The sequence below is a fragment of the Leptidea sinapis genome, chromosome 2 (assembly GCF_905404315.1).
Source record: "Leptidea sinapis chromosome 2, ilLepSina1.1, whole genome shotgun sequence".
Taxonomy (NCBI): Eukaryota; Metazoa; Arthropoda; class Insecta; order Lepidoptera; family Pieridae; genus Leptidea; species Leptidea sinapis.
Window position 1 is genome coordinate 26,558,429 of NC_066266.1, and position 17,397 is coordinate 26,575,825.

Sequence of the window (17,397 nt, forward strand, 5' to 3'; positions counted from 1 at the left end):
GGTACGCTACAGTTGGTTCCCTTCCCGGATAATTTAGGATTACGGAATCCTCTCCCTCTCTTCGAACCTCCGATAACCCCAAGACATCCCATCGTAGCCTGCTCAGAGCTTCCTCCAACTTCTCGTCGTTCCGCAATGTCTTGACATTGTTTTGTTGCCAGGGCCAATGGTCTTCGTTGATGGTAACGTTGCCGAGCCCGGGGGATTCTAAGCACCCATTGCCCCGTCGCTTATGTGGCTGCTACCGTGGCCACCACGAGCCGAGGCCATATTTTTTGGGGTTTTTTTGCCATAATCGCCACGCTTGGCAGGCGGGTTGGCGATCGCAGTAAGTAGTGAGCTGCTGCTGCTCATCTTCCGTTGTTCGTATCCCTTAGTCGCCTCTTACAACACCCACGGGATGAGATGGAGATGGTGCTACACCCCACGCACCAAAACAAGCAGATTAACGTGTAAATACATAGCATCACGCACACACTTAAACTACTACAGGCCATAGATGTGACAGATCAGTTTGCGTCTCAATATTTTAAAAATGCCGTCGTGCGTTGTGAAAAAGTGTAAAAACGATACAAAGTATTTGTGGCCTTATATGATTATTTAAGGGAGAAAAAATTTGTGTTCTGGTGCGACACCTCACGCACAAAACGCAGGGCGTTCGGCTGATGGTAATTGATACGGCCTGCCCATTACAATGCAGTGCCACTCAGGGTTATTGAAAAACCCCGAAAATTCTGAGCGGCACTACATTTGCGCTCGTCACCTTGAGACATAAGACATTTGGCCAATAATTTCACTAGCTACGGCGCCTTTCAGACCGAAACACTGTTATCATATTTGTGTTTTTTTTTGCGTCAGACATAAAGAATATAAATGCCTAATCTTGCTCGAGTAAATATTTGGCACGGACTCTTAACAGATAACACAGAAAGCACACTAACTTGATGAGTTCTTCGTCCAAAACCTGGCTCTGGAGTTGCCTCAAGTTCGCGATGTTGTCCTTCATGTGATCGACCAGTTCCATCTGCGACTGGTTGATCTGAGCGACCTGAAGTACAGAAATACAATTAATGATGAAGAAAATGAAGACTACAACAGCCGTTCACTCCAAATGTCAGGAGGGGCTGCTGAAAACCAGTGTTGTGTTGGTGTCTTCTGCACTGACCAACAATATACTGAGACAGCTCCTTTTAACAGGGACTCAGGCGCCGCACAGTTATTTAATATTTTGTTTTTGTTTATATTTTAATAATTTTTGTTACATTAAATTCAATTTATTACTTTAAGATTTATACTGTTAATTGAAGGTGTGTAATCTATACTAATATTATAAAGTTGCAGTGTTTGTTTGTTTGTTTGTTTGAACGCGCTAATCTCTGGTACTACTGGTCCGATTTGAATGATTCTTTCAGTGTTGGGTAGTAGAATTTATCGAGGAAGGCTATAGGCTATGTTTTTTTTTCAAAATTAGGGATCCGTAATAAAATTGCTATTTTGTAACACAAGGTGTAAAATCGAAAACCTATTTTTGCGTGCGCTGCAAAAACTATTGACAATAAAATAAAATGATGTACAGGCTATAATATAGGCAATATTTTATTACTTATAAAACTATCGCGTGAATTATACTTTATATGGCAAAACAACGTTTGCCGGGTCAGCTAGTACTAATATATAAAGAGGAAAGATTTGATTGTTTATTTGTTTGCATTGAATAGGCTTAGCAACTACTGAACCAATTTGAATAATTCTTTGACTGTTGGGAAGCTACATTATCCCCGAATTATAACATTCGGCTATATTAAATTTTCAAAAAATTAGGGATCTCTACTAAAAAAAAATATTGAATTAGGCGTTACTTTGCGGAAATCCATAATTATAGAAATGATTTAAGTTTTCTTTAGTGTTAATTCCGCCAATATTTGTTTTTAAAACAATTCGCCAAAATGTGGCACGAGACTCCACTTAGAGTCTCGTGCCAGATTTTGGCGAGACAACACGTCCTGAGGATGCCTCGTGTAGAGGCGTAACACGAGTCGAATTGTTTTATGCCTTTTAAATAAAACTTAAATCATTTGTATAATCCCTACTAAAAGTCCAGTAATGTAACCCAAGGTGTAAAAATACGTTCGCGAACGACGTCCCGGGATATCAGCTAGTTGTTAATAAAGTGTTTCTATTCTATTCAATTATTATTAACGAACAAAAGCTACATTAGAGAATCCTTATAGACCAGTGCTGAAGCCTTTGAACATGATAATAAGTGAAAAAATAAATAATAATAGTAGGTCGAAACCCATTGGAAATGGAAGAGAATTTAACAAAAATGAAAGAAAATATATATTTGTTCAACAAGCGAGCAAAGTTATTATATTTTATTCTAATATAGACTACTGAGGTAGTGAGTGATTTAAAGGCACGAGACAAAAAAAATTGCTCTCGTGTGAAACATACAACTTTATACCTCGACTAGTGAGAAAAGTGTTATGGTTTAGAGAAACAATTAAGATAATATTTAACAATGTTTATTATAAATATCATTACTAGTATTTATTTTAAATATAAAGTCTTTAAAAAGGCAATTGTAAATTTTATAAATGTAAATTTCGTTAAGTAATATATAACTTTTTGTGACAATGAGATAAGATAAGCACCGGATCGCATTGTGAAAACTCGCAGCAAAAAGCGTTTTTGCTGCGAGTTTTCACGTAGCAATAGCGCCCTTTTCGTGCTGGAGAGGTGGGAAATGTAAAGGGGGGGGGGGGGGGGGGGTGTTTAAGTGAAAAAAACGGCTTATCTCGTTTTCCGACAAAACTGCAAGTCCTATGGAAATTATTCAAATGGCTTGGTTGTTATATATCATTTAGTGTTACTATACAGTAGTTATTATATGGTCTATTCAAATGGATCGTAGAAGTGTTTTATCATATGAGTTATAATTGTGTATTAAACCCAGAAGTGAGGTTTATCACTTTAAAAACGTAACAAATTGTTTAGATTTACAAGAGCGACATCTCAAGTCAATATTCTAATATGAAAATGCTGGGGTTGAGTTATCAACTGTAAAGTAGATCCTGTAGATGAAGCCACAACCTGAGAGTTGAACAAAGCATACAATATTTATCAACGATACATCACTCGAACCGTTGGCTCAGTTGGTAAGAGCGCTCGCACGGAACGCGAGAGGTCGCGGGTTCGAGTCCCGCATCGTACATAAAAATTTGTTTTCAAATTTTATTTGTGTAAATTTATTTGTGTACAAATTATATGAGTTACTAGCTGACCCAGCAAACGTTGTATTGCCAAATAAAGTAATTAAAAAAATGTTATATATAATAATTTTACGGCATAAAAAATTAATTACGGCCAATTCTCAGGCCTACGTACAACAATAATTATTATATTCGGTTGTAACCTGATGATCTGTGGATGGAACAGAATAATATAAAAATCGCGATACAAAAATAGGTGTTAAAACGGGTGAAAATTTGAAGTTGAATGTATTTTTAAATGCTGAATCATAATAAAATTAAAATAAAAACAAATTGTCAAAAAAAAAAAAATGTTAAGGGTGGACTCTTATCACTTAGGCTCTTGAAAAATAGATAGTAGCCGATTCTCAGACCTACTGACTATGCATATAAAATTTGGTAAGAATCAGTAAAGCCGTTTCGGAGGAGTAAGGCAACTAACATCGTGACACGAGAATTTTATATATAAGAATAGCTGACCCGACAGACGTTGTTCTGTATATAATAAATAAAATAATGATTTATTAGAATTTGTCAATAATAATAACATCAAAAATTACTTCGTAAAATATGCACCCTGCTGTCGTAATGAAAATGAGAAATTATGTATGGACACATCAAAGGAAAAACAAATTTGTTGTTTTTATTTAATTTAGCAACATTTTCCTATTTATTCAAAATAAACCTTCCCTGGACTCCCACAAATAATTCAAGATCAAAATTAGCCAAATAGGTCCGGCCGTTCTCGAGTTTTAGCGAGACTAACAAACAGCAATTCATTTTTATATATATAGATGTTATGTTACTCACCAGAGCGTTCAGTTTCCTCTCCATCTCCTCTATCTGCACCCGGAGACAAGCCTCCAGTTCCCTGCGGTCGTTGGTCATGGGTCCCGATTGTTGTAAGTAGTTTATATGACCTGTGCCACCAAAAAGGCTAATCAGATGAAGCATTAATGGAATACTTGAGGTCAGGAATAACACATATAATGCTAAAGTGGGTTGTTAGTTCTTCCGATGCACTGTTATGCTGCGTACAGATTGGTGAATTTATTTATTTATTTATTCAATGAACAAAATTATCTTAATATATATAATAATAAATACATACTCGCAAAACCTGTAAGGTTTATGTGCGAGCGGTAAGTTCGCATTACAATAATTGTTTTAATTACTTAAGACTTAATATTACATATAGTAGTATTATTAAAAATATACATCATAGGTATTCCTGGTTATTAACTTCCAGATAGTACTTTTTTAGCTTTACTTTGAAATTTTTCTTTTGCAGATATACATCTATAAGATCATCAGGTAATGTATTTAATAACCTTGGTAATACATAGTTACAGGTTGTTTTACCATATACATTGTTATATTTAGGTAGAAAAAACTTATTTAGGTAGGCTAGTTTTCTCATATTTTATTTTCTTTCATATTTCTTAACATTACAATATGTATTACTAGCTGACCCGGCCAAACGTTGTTTTGCCATATTAAGTATAATTCACGCGATAGTTTTATAAATAATAAATAGCCTATGTGTTATTCTGGTGTGTAAGCTATGTTATTGTAAAGTTTCATCAAAATCCAATCAGTAGTTTTTGCGTTAAAGAAGTTCAAACATACATCCAGACATACAAACTTTCACATTTATAATATTAATAAGATTATATTCTACAACAAAAATAGCGAATCTTATTTTAGAGTGTATCGACATGACATTACAATAGGAAAATAGTTCTTGGGGGTTGGGAGCGCGGTATTAGTCCTGCAATGAAACATAGAATGATACATTTCATGTTACAACAGTCTGCACGCACCTTTACGAATCTCGTCTGTGTATACGCACCTTTATTCTTCAAGCACTCGTGGTACTGCAGCGAGAAGGACTCGATGTTCGCCTGCAGGCTTCTTATCTCCTCGCTGGCCATGTTCACCTTCTGCCGAACTGTCTGGAGTCCGGTGATGAGCTGATAACATACAAAGATGTCTCACTCACCTTGTTGGTATCGAAATCGTAAGTACGTGCGGCGGCCTCTACAGAGTAGAGCAGCAAGCAGGGGGGTGCAAATTTCCTACTTTGGCACATAATAAAAATTTACATTAAAAGTGCTACCATCTATTCTATTAGGTACGCTGCAAATTCATCACGATGGCGATCATTTTACATACATGATAAATGGATAGGTGGAGCTAGTGATAGTAAAAAACATACTTAAGTTAGTTATTAAAACAAGACTTGACTATCGTGTGGTAATCATAGTAATATAAAACACAGAACACTGAAACTCTAATGAGATTAAGAATTTCCATCCTCAAATTTAAATCAAATTACAATATTCATCAATATCGCAATATGCTATCAAAATCAATTTGGTCTACAACAATAGATAAAGTATAAACACATAGAGCGCCATCTAGCGACGGCAGTTGGTACATTACGGGCGTAAAATATTTTTACTACAAATAACGCAGCGCCATCTCTTAGCCTGGTTCTTCTGATTTTACATAATAAAAACATCAGTGGCACATCTATCTCTGGTATATAGTGAAGTGATTATTATTATAATGAAATTACCATTCATGATATTTATTTATTTCATAAACTAAGTATTACTATGTCGTGGTAGCAAAGTTATATCTCAATGCGTAGATCTCTAACGAGCCGCTCTGAGGTGGCACTCCCACGGGAGCGGGGAGCTCACCGGGTGATCGGTACAACTATAAGTTTATTTTACAACTGTGTTAGGATATCACGGGAGCTAAGCTTACATTACTATTAAGTTTATAACAAGATGTTTTCCTTATCTCGTTCATGGACTATTAAAAAAAGAAGGACTCCGCGCCGTGATATTAGCAACTAGTGAAGCACCGTTATGCTAGTGTGTGTGCGGTTACAGGCGATACTAGTAACACAACTTTTTTCTCCCTTAAATAATCATATATGGCCACAAATACTTTTATAGTATCGTTTTTACACTTTTTCACAACTCACGACGGCAATTTTAAAATATTTTATTGCGACGCAAACTGATCTGCCACAGACAATGACAATTCTCATAATGGCCGACTATCGGCCTGTAGTAGTGTAAGTGTGAGCGTGGGGCTATGTATTTACACGTTAATCGGCTTGTTTTGGTTTTTTACTGGTCCGTGATCTCGTTTATTATTTTTGGAGAAAGTTTTGTGCTGTAGTTGTCATTACAGAATTATATAATCATGTTGAGAAGTTCACCGCCCCCAGTGTCACACAACCTTCTGGTGTGGAGCTGCCTGATGACGTGTTGGAGCAACAAGCTCGATCGATCGATCAAGATGGATCGAGCTGATACTGGGTCTCGAAATCTCGAGAGATTGCCAATTTCGTGGCCATCTGGAGGGCAAACCCAAATTGGCTTCGAAGAAGCTGGGCGTCATTAATAGAGCACGGCAATACTTCAAGCCGGCCCACATACTAGCGCTCTACAAAGCGCAGGTCGGGCCACACATGGATTATTGCTGTCATATCTGGTCTGGCGAACTCCAGTATCAGCTCGATCCATTTGACCGCGTACAACGCAGAGCAGCTCGGTTTGTAGGGGACCCAGTGCTCTGTCAACGGCTGGATCACTTGGCGCTGCGAAGAGATGTCGCTTCATTGTGTGTCTTCTACCGCATTTTTCACGGGGAGTGTTCCTAAGAGCTGTTTCACCTGATTCCTGCCGCCGAATTCCACCTTCGCACAACACGCCACAAGTTAGGATATCATCCCCACCATCTGGATGTGTGGCGGTCCTCCACAGTGCGGTTTTCAAGGAGCTTTCTTCCACCTACTACAAAGCTGTGGAATGAGCTTCCTTGTGCGGTGTTTCCGGGACGATACAACATGGGTACCTTCAAAATAAGCGCGTACACCTTCCTTGAGGCCGGCAACGCTCCTACCAGGTGACCCGTACGCTCGTTTGTCCTCCTATTCCATTAAAAAAAGAGATGACAGTAATACTCTATATTCGGCCGGACCTGCGGTTTGTAGAGCGCTAGAATGTGGGCGGCGAATAAATAAATAAATATAGGTCCTTACCTCACTGTACTTCCTCTCGGTCTGCGGCTGGGCCACGTAGGGTCCCATCGCGTTCTGGATCACCTCCATCTCCAGGGCCAAGCAGCGCCTCATGTAGGTGTACAACTCGTGGGGATTGTGGCTGGAATGTGCATTATACAGTTGAGTACCAGTAGGGGATGCCGGCTAGATTATGGGTACCACAACGGCGCCTATTTCAGCCGTGAATCAGTAATTTAAGCATTACTGTATTTCAGTCTGAAGGGCGCCGTAGCTAGTGAAATTACTGGGCAAATGAGACTTGACATCTTATGTCTCAAGGTGACGAGCGCAGTTGTAGTGCCGCTCATAATTTTCAAGAATCCTGAGCGGCACTGCATTGTAATGGGCAGCAATTACCATCAGCTATAATTCCAGTTCGTCTCGTCCCTTATTTTCATAAAAAAAAACATAAAGAAACAGGATAAACTAAAACAGCCTAAATTTTTATATATAAAGCTTAAAAATAGTGTTATATTACTTTTTTGTACTTGTGTACACTGTATGGTATATATTGTATTTTATGACTTCTAAAATGTCTAAAATATCCTTATGCTTTAAACAACTTGATCGCCTATTAAAGGGTCGACAAAAAATGTCGGTACGGCGTTGTATATAGTAATACAGATAAAATACACATCCATTCAAATTAACACCTTATTTCGTTGTAGTAATATTCTAAATCTGTTATATACGATCATTAGAAGTAGCAACACTGTGTCACGCGCGAGACGGACGCGAACACGAGGCAAGAACATTTGGTTTTATCAAATGAAAAGTAAATATTTAGCAAAATGATTAAAAACAGGTCAAGTGACACAATTTTGTTAATTTAATAAGTCACTTATCTAAAATACGACACTCCAAGTTTGGATATGCTGTTATTTGGACAGTTATTCATTGAATACTTTATCATTGCGTGGCGCTGTATTCAAAGCGCGGTCGAAACCCAACTGAACGAAAGCTCCGCCTAATAGACCCGTAGGCAGAGGTTTGCTTCTGACTAATTTCAAGCGTGATTCTGAATCTAGTTATTTATTTATTTATTTATTACACTTTTTTGACACCACATTAACAAAATATAACTTAATTACTAACATACATAATTACATGATATGGTGCAAATGGCGGCCTTATCACTATATAGTGATCTCTTCCAGGCAACCATTTGTAATACAATAAAAGAGAAAGGCAGTACATTAAAAGGGTAAGAAGTGTCAAAAATATAGACACACATAATATATACTATACTAAAATATAGATAAATTTATAAGAAAGTAATATATGTAAAAAGTAGGAACAATAATTAACATTTCAGAATTGTTGAATTATGTTGGTGGATACATACAGATAGATTCTATCAAATAGAGGATAGATAATGTTTTTTTAGTTGATTTTTAAAGGATGCTAATGATTGTGCTTGACGGATAGTAAGCGGCAGTTGATTCCAAAGAGTGATGGCATTAATAGTGAAAGAAGAGTGATAGCTATCAGATTTATGGAAAGGAACAATGAGTATTTGTTTCGCAGCAGAGCGCAACGAAAGCTCATGCTGAGACCCTAGTAGCTCAAATCTGTCTTTAAGGTAAAGAGGAGTGTTTTGGTGAAAAATTATGGAGTAAAGAAGGTGTAGAATGTGGGAATTGCGACGTAGACGTATTGGAAGCCAGTTGAGTTTTTTTCGGTAGGAGGAGACATGATCGTATTTACGTAGGTTAAAATGAAGCGAATACATAAATTTTGTAGGCGTTCGAGTTCATCCAGCTGAACCTCGGTAAGGTCGGGATAGCAAATGTCTGCATAATCAAGAATGGAGAGCAGGCAAGTCTGCGCAAGACATATTTTACTAGGTACTGGGAGAAGATTACGTAACCGGCGCAGGGATCCATGTGCGGAGAAAACTTTTTTACTTAATTCATTCAGTTGCGTCTGCCAAGAAAAATTTGAATCTATATGTAAGCCTAGATTTTTGACATTACTACTAAAATGGATTAAAACATCATTGACACGAGGTCTAGGCAGTACATCCCAGTCAATTTTAGAGATCAGATGTTGCCTGCCTATGATAATTGCCTGCGTTTTTCCTGGATTTATCATTACACCATAATTTTTACACCACTCGCATATGGTAGCGAGATCCTTATTAAGACTATGAACTGTAGATTGTAAATCAGATAACGTGGAGTGCCTATAAATTTGAACATCATCAGCATATAAGTGGAAAGAAGAATTTAGATTGCTAGTGATGGAGTTTATGAATATTGAAAAATGCAAGGGAGAAAGGACACCTCCCTGTGGAACACCGGCAGAAACATGAACCCAGGATGATTGTATATCCGCAACTTTAATACGCTGTCGTCGCCCTATCAAATAGCTATGGAACCAACTCTCGGCATCTGCTGATAAATTTAAAGAAGATAATGATTTCACTAAGATGTAGAAATCGACAGAACCAAATGCGTTATTAAAATCAAGTAAGGTTAAGATAGTAAGCTGTTGGTTATCCATAGCGAGACGAATATCGTCCGTAACTTTGACCAAAGCGGTCTCAGTGCTGTGTCCAGGACGAAAACCTGACTGCACGGGGCTTAGAAGACAGTATTTATTAAGGAAATAACTAAGTTGTTTATAAACTAACCATTCCAGTAATTTAGAAAGGAAAGGAAGTATAGATATTGGGCGATAGTCGCGAAAAGTCAGAGGGTTTGAAATTTTTGGTAAAGGAATTAAGTGAGCTTCTTTCCATGTTTCTGGGAAAGTATTAGATTTAATCGAAAAATTAAGGATGTGGGTTATTATAGGAAGATGAATGTCAATAATTGGAATAATCATGTTTCGGCCTACACAGTCGCTTCCTATGGCTCTTGAGGAAATAGATAGTAAGTTATTCCTGACATCACTTTCAGTAAAAGGTACGAAAGAGAAAGGTTCAGGAGCTTGTTTCATGAAATTAGAGAGAGTATTTAGTGTAGTTTGCTTTGTATTGTGATCAAGAACAGGAGACCTTGAAAAGTGCCTATTAAGAGAATCGACGTTAAGTGAAGCAGGAAGAACTGTTTGTTGCTGTTTCCCAACACCAAGAGATCTTAAAAATTTCCAAACTTTAGCAGGATCGGGATTATCGACTGATTTAAATATGTGACGTTGTTGAGCATCCCTACATATTCTGTTGCATCGGTTTCGGATACTTTTATATTTAACTCGATCGGAACTAGAATTGCTAATTTTGTACTTTGTTAATGCCCGAGTTTTTGCATTTATTAATGTTCTAATTTCACCTGTGAGCCAAGGAGCGGGGAGATGTTTCTTTTTAACAGGTCTAAGAGGCGCATGCATGTCATAAAGCTGTAAAATTAGAGAGTTGAAAAAACTGATTTTGGTATCAATTGAGTCAGTATTATATACGACAGTCCAATCGATATTGCTAGCATCATAGTTGAGACGATCCATGTTAAGATTGTTGAAGTTACGTAGCCAGACTGTTTGAGGTTTTAATTTAGGTAAACGAACTTTATATGACAAGAATACCAGATCGTGATATGAAAAAGGCACTAAGGTGAACTGACCATGCTTATGTACAAGGTTATTTTTTGATACAATTATTAGATCAAGTAACGATGATTCACAATTACGTAGGTTATGAGTAGGCATTAAAGGAAGTAACTGCAAGTTGAAGGAGTCAATTATTGATTGGAGCTTTCTGCTGCGATGATTAACTTTGCACATGCAGGTATTGAAATCTCCCATTATGATCACATGCTCGTATAGTGGAGTAAGACAGTCAAGAATGGATTCAAATGAACTAAAATAATCAACGCCTAACGAAGGACTGTAAAACACACCCAATAGTACTTTGGAGTGTGATATGCTGACTTCAAGTACAAGATGTTCCGCAGAGTCACCGGGGGGTGGCTGAGGAGATACACTTATTATAGAATATGAGAATCGTTCACGAATATATATTGCAACACCGCCGCCGACTCGGCCGGTTCGGTCATTGCGGACAAGCTGAAAACCCGGTAAGGAGTAGGAAGTGGAAGGAATACAAGGTTTGAGCCAGCTCTCAGACACTAGAATTGCATGAATATTATTACAATCAAATGAAGCAAGCATATCAGTGTAGCTAGAAGGCACACTCTGAGCATTTATATGTAAAACATTGAAATTATTAACACAATCTATAAAAGCTTTCTCAAGTTCGCTACGAAGAGAGAAGGTAGGTGAGATGCTGTAGTAGCTTTCATCAGCGGTGCTTTGGCTGCTTGAGGAATTCAAGGACAAAAAATTCAACTTCACTGCTATCACTAGTATCTGCCATTACCAGCTACAATTTATCAAGATTAAAAAGTACAGAATAAATAAATAATAATTAATAAGTAGGTATGTTACAATAATACTTAGATCAATTATAACTAAACTAACTAAACAATAATACTTAGATTAATTATAACTAATTTTATGTATCTAAATCCAACGAAAAATATATGAATATATTATATTGCGTTTTCAAGTTATATTAATGTGTTTGAAATTAATATAATATTAGTGGTATTTACTGTATATCCATGGCTTTAAAAAAAATAAAACAGGTAAGAATGTAATTATAATTGTAAGTCAGGCAACAGTACCTGTAATGCAAGCGGAACAGTTTGGCGGCCTCGAGCAGTTTCATTTTGGTGACAAACAGCTCCGGGGAGACCATCAGCTCTGCGTTGGTATGAATCTCTTGCACCAGCTCCTCCACGAAGAAGCGCTGCTGCTCCTCTGGTTCAGGAGTCCTGGACAAGTGTGTGTGTTTCAATATCACTACAGTATTTTACCAGGAGGCTCCTTTGCACAGGAAGCCGGCTAGATTATGGGAACCACAACGTCACCTATTTCTGCCGTGAAGCAGTAACGTCTAAGCATTATAGTGTTTCGGTCTGAAGGGCGCCGTAGCTAGTGAAATTACTGGGTAAATGAGACTTAACATCTTATGTCTCAAGTAGCCGCTCAGAATTTTTAGGTTTTTCAAGAATCATGAGCGGCACTGCATCGTAATGAGTAGGGCATAACAATTACCATCAGCTGAACGTCCTGCTCGTCTCGTCCCTTATTTTCATAAAAAAAAATCATAAAAATCGTTGGTTCTTTCATGCTCTGGATTTTCTGCAGCAGTGGGCGATTATGAATGACAGAAGCTGTACTCGAATTATTTTATAGTACTGATGTTGATAATAGATTAGTTGATATATATAAAAATGAATTGCTGTTCGTTAGTCTCGCTGAAACTCCAGAACGGCTGGACCGATTTGGCTAATTTTGGTCTTGAATTATTTGTGGAAGTCCAGAGAAGGTTTAAAAGGTGAATAATGAAATGAATATGAAAATTTTCAGAATTAAATAAAAATAACAATTTTGTTTTTCCTTTCATGTGTCAGTTCAGTAACCAAATTGAAAGAATAGTTTAAAATGAATAACTAATTAGAATCTTTGTATCTTTCTAACTTTCTCAGGAGGTAAAAAACAAACTAAATTTTAGCTACCTATAGTTGGAAGATTAACTACAGTTGTTAAATATGATGGCAATACAACGTTTGCTGGGTCAGGTAGTCGATTATAAAATAAGTAACAAAACTTATTTATAATCGAATAACGTTACTAATAATTAGTATTATTATTAATCCTGTTGCAATAACTAGAGATAGAGGGACTCGCAGTCCAGAGTTGCTGACGGCTGTTTGACTTAAAGACAGAAACTGGATTTGTGATTTTTAGAAAATAATTAAAATTATTAGTCCTATTAAATATTACCTTTATGGTATTTTTAACCGACTTCAAAAAAGAGGAAGGTTCTCAATTCGTCGGTAATTTTTTATGTTTGTTACCTCAAAGCTTTAGACTGGGTGAACCGATTTTGATAATTCTTTTTTTTTTACTTGAAAGCTGGTGCTTCCCGTGTGGTCCCATTGTAATTTGGTCCAGATCTGACAATGGCATCCATGAGAAAACCATGAAAGTCTAAAATTTGCTATACGTATGTGTATGATAATTTTTACATTTATTTTTAGATTTTTCATTGCTGCATTGAAATATTTAATATATTATTACACATATTTACACAAATTGATGGTTGATGTACTTCAAATTTACTAAAAAAATAACAAAAAAAAACAACCGACTTCAAAAACTCTATTCCAAAACAATAGATTTAATGTGCACTAAAAAGTATAAAAAAATTGCGCATTTTTTTTAATAATAAATACAATTTGTACCTACTAATAATCTAATAATAAAACTCTCAGGTTGTGGCTTCATCAGAGTTGAACAGAGCAAACAGAATTTTATAACGAGGCGGTACTCGAACGGTTAGCTCAGTTGGTTAGAGCACCGGCACGGAACGCCGGAGGCCGTGGGTTCGAATCCCGCATCGTTCATAAAATTTTGTTTTTCAAATTTTATTTGTGTATTAATCCTAGAAGTGAGGGTTATCACTTTAAAAAACATAACATATTGTTATTTAGTTGTGTACTACTTAGGTTGGATTTAGATCCATCACCCGACCAAACATCGTGTTAGCTTGTTTTGATCTACGTCGACTCGCAGACACAATTACCTACTTACGGCCGTTCCCAATATTCAGTCTATCTCTTACTTGAGATAAAAATCGTAACTATCGTTGACTTTTCTGTCCCAATAAACTTATCGACGGTAACTTATCCGTACACACTGGCTGTCAATGGAACGACGTATAGCTTACCAAACGAAAGAAGTTTGTATGGAAATTGAAATTCACGCGTCCCAATATAAGGCGATAAGAATGACTTATCGGGTATATTGGAACAGCTTCAGATTATTGAAAGCTAATTACTGACAGTAGATGGTAGTAATTTATATCTATCTGCGGATAGTATATTGGGAACGGCCGTAAATAAGAAACTACTAAAAAATTTATAATCGAGATATCTCGAGACATTTTTATAATCGAATTTTTTCATTAGTATATCTCATAATTGCCCACTATTAGTTTTCTGAACTCTAACTCACCATATTCTGCTCTCTATCCAGGTTGCGAGACAGTGACGGACCTCGATGGGGAAGTGATCACCGTATATAGCTCTCACCTGAAATATTTCATAACATAAAATATAAATAAAACTATTACATTTGGGCCTATCGCAGACGACAGACTATCTGTGACACACTTTTATACCATGATAATAAAACATATAGAATTATATGCAGTAACGCATACGACGCGCAAAAAGTCTGACACACAAAATATCCGTAGATCTGACAGATCGCGCCGTACAAAAAGTGCGCCAAGAAAATATAACATTCCCGTCAACACGCGCTTACACAGACGACGTTCACTTTAGTCCACAGAGTACATTATATGATATAGGTAGTTGTCAGTCAATTTCAAGGCAAAGCGACATCGCGTTGAAATTGACGATACTTTCCTCGGTTACACTACTTAATATTACAATTAAAAGAACCATAAATACCTGTATTATGGTTGTTTTAATTGTAATATTAATTTTACACAGGAATTCCGCCATAAATTTAATGGCAGAATTACTAAAATGTAGATATTAGAAACTTAAGTTACAATAAAAAAACATATTATTTCCTTCTTCTTTTATTGTAATACTGTATAGCGAATGTGTTTACTGTATAACGAAATTGATCCTCGAAGTATTTTATTGATGTTTCTGCACCATGTTTCTACACATATAAAATATATCATAGATATAGTAAATATCTTGTCAGTCAATTCGGAACTATGCTCTTTGAATTTGAAGTAAATAAACGGAAATCAGTATATTATACTGAACACGCAACGAACACCAAACAACAACAATAATGAATAAGCAAAGCGATGGCGGCAAATAAATTAATAAACAACATGGCGATTGGCGGCTACCTACTGTGTCGGCGGGTGAAGCGGGTCTGTGTATCAATCAGTGCCCTCTATAGACAAGTTGACAAATTAATTTTAATGTGATGGTATTGTATGAATCAAGAAATGTTCTAAGTACATACGCCGTGCTTTAGTCTGTAGTCTACACTCTACACTTGCTAGTGATTGACGTGCATCATGGCGCTAGACATCGATATATCGATGTTGATACAAGAAATAGAAAACAGACCAGCACAGTATGATACATCTTTGGCAGAGCTTCATGACAGAAATTTAAAATGAATATTGTTGGATGAAGTGTGCAAATTTTGTTCGGATATAGTTTTAGAACTGAATGTTTAATATTTCCTTTAATAATCGTTCTGAAAGATTAGGATGAACCCAAAGTTCTCAATTTTATTTTTTATATCTCAAGTACGAAATGATACACCGCAATCTCTGTACTTCCATTGCGTGTACATCCCTACAGTTCTGCCGACAAAATGACCGAAAGTGTACGTCGTGTGCGTTGAGTCTGTGTTATATCTGCCAAAGACATTTTGCGCGCATTGCACACTATTTGTGTGCCACAGACTCGATAGCACAAAAAGTGTCTCATCTCCGATAGGCCTTGACCTTGTTAACGATGGCGAACGAAACACAGGCAAGACTCGTAAGCATAGTAAAAAATACTAGCTTATTATTTAGAAGAATGGGCCCACTGCTTTTCTCAGTGGTTCCAGCGATGATGTGTAGAGAGGAACGGAGATTACTTCGAAAAACAATAAAATAATTGGCAACTTTCTACATTAAGCCGTTTTTCAATTTTCTTTGCATTCTCAGTGTTACCTAGGTAGCGTGGTGGATTTCGGCCATCTTCGTTTTTTACAAGATCATAGCCGTCATCTGTCAATCTATCAATGACTGCACGTTTCATACTATCGAGTGAATCGCTTTTTTCTTAGAGAGTTTGGCTAAGCTGGTGGACCAGTCTCGCGACCAGTATCATTCTGTGCTCGCGTCCGGGCTGGTCGCGCCACCAAATTGGTTGCCGACACCAGGTGAGTAACTATCTTTAGAGAGATATATTTTATTGATAGCGGCGAATGTCCCAGTGAAATATAGCCCGCGCAAGCTTTCAAACATTCCGTTACATACAAAGATACATAAAAATTACCTTCTGCAAGCTCTCTGCAGGCAATTGTTGTGCGCGCGCCCACAGCGACATGGCTCCACTGAAAACAGAAGTCAGTAACACTTATTGCACTACTAATTATGAACAAATAGGAGAACAGAATAGTTATGCTACGAGAGTTCAGGCACAGGGTATAAGTAATAAGAGGGCCCCAATAAAACCATTTTTACCAGTGAACCAGTCGCTCCTTTGCACAGGATGCCGGATAGATTATGGGTACCACAACGGCACCTATTTTTGCCGTGAAGCAGTAATGTGTAAGCATTACTGTGTTGGTCGGTCTGAAGAGCGCATAGCTGGTGAAATTACTGAGCAAATGAGACTTAACATCTTATGACTCGGAATTTTTGGGGTTTTTCAAGAATCCTGAGCAGCACTGCATTGTAATGGGCAGGGCACATCAATTACCATCAGCTGAACGTCCTGCTCGTCTCGTCCCTCATTTAAAAAAAAAACTAGTAGGTATGAGAATCGTTATGATGTACGGTATTTTACTGTGAGGTTATGCTTCTGACATTGATATAGTGTTTGATCTGAAAAGAGAGCTGTTCGTGCTATATATCAGCTTGGTTATAGATAGTCTCTCAAAGAAAAATTTAAAGAAATAAATATTATGACTGTTCCTTGTCAGTACATTTATGATAATTTAAAGAACATTCACAAAAATCGTCACTTTTTTCCTCTTAATTGTGATTTTTATTATTATAACACTAGAATTAAGGGATTGCTTGTAACTAATTCTAGTAGGATTCATAAGATACATAATAGCTTTAAGGGTAAATACATACACTTCTTTAATAAAGTCCCAGCCACTGTTCAGGCATTCTCCATAAATAAATTTAAATGTTTTATTTAAAAATGTCTCACCCCAAAATCCGACTACTCCACAGCTGAATATCTAAGTGATCCGACAGCCTGGGATGAGATTGTGATTATTTTATAGCAATAGCAATGACAGTACAATATTGTACATTTTTATTAAAAAGAG

At 36.9% G+C, this 17,397-nt stretch overlaps 1 protein-coding gene across 1 annotated transcript in view; it reads right to left on the bottom strand.

Moving 5' to 3' along the window:
* The window catches only part of LOC126975029 (signal transducer and activator of transcription 5B), a 58,293-nt gene extending 41,851 nt beyond the window's left edge, over window positions 1-16,442 (bottom strand). The window contains exons 1-7 of the mRNA XM_050822803.1: window positions 16,392-16,442; window positions 14,359-14,435; window positions 11,961-12,110; window positions 7,315-7,435; window positions 5,104-5,224; window positions 4,062-4,171; window positions 942-1,048 (exon numbers count right to left, since the gene is read on the bottom strand). Coding sequence (XP_050678760.1) covers window positions 942-1,048; window positions 4,062-4,171; window positions 5,104-5,224; window positions 7,315-7,435; window positions 11,961-12,110; window positions 14,359-14,435; window positions 16,392-16,442 — 737 coding nt within the window. The remainder of the gene's footprint in view (window positions 1-941; window positions 1,049-4,061; window positions 4,172-5,103; window positions 5,225-7,314; window positions 7,436-11,960; window positions 12,111-14,358; window positions 14,436-16,391) is intronic.
* Between the last annotated feature and the right edge of the window lie 955 nt (window positions 16,443-17,397).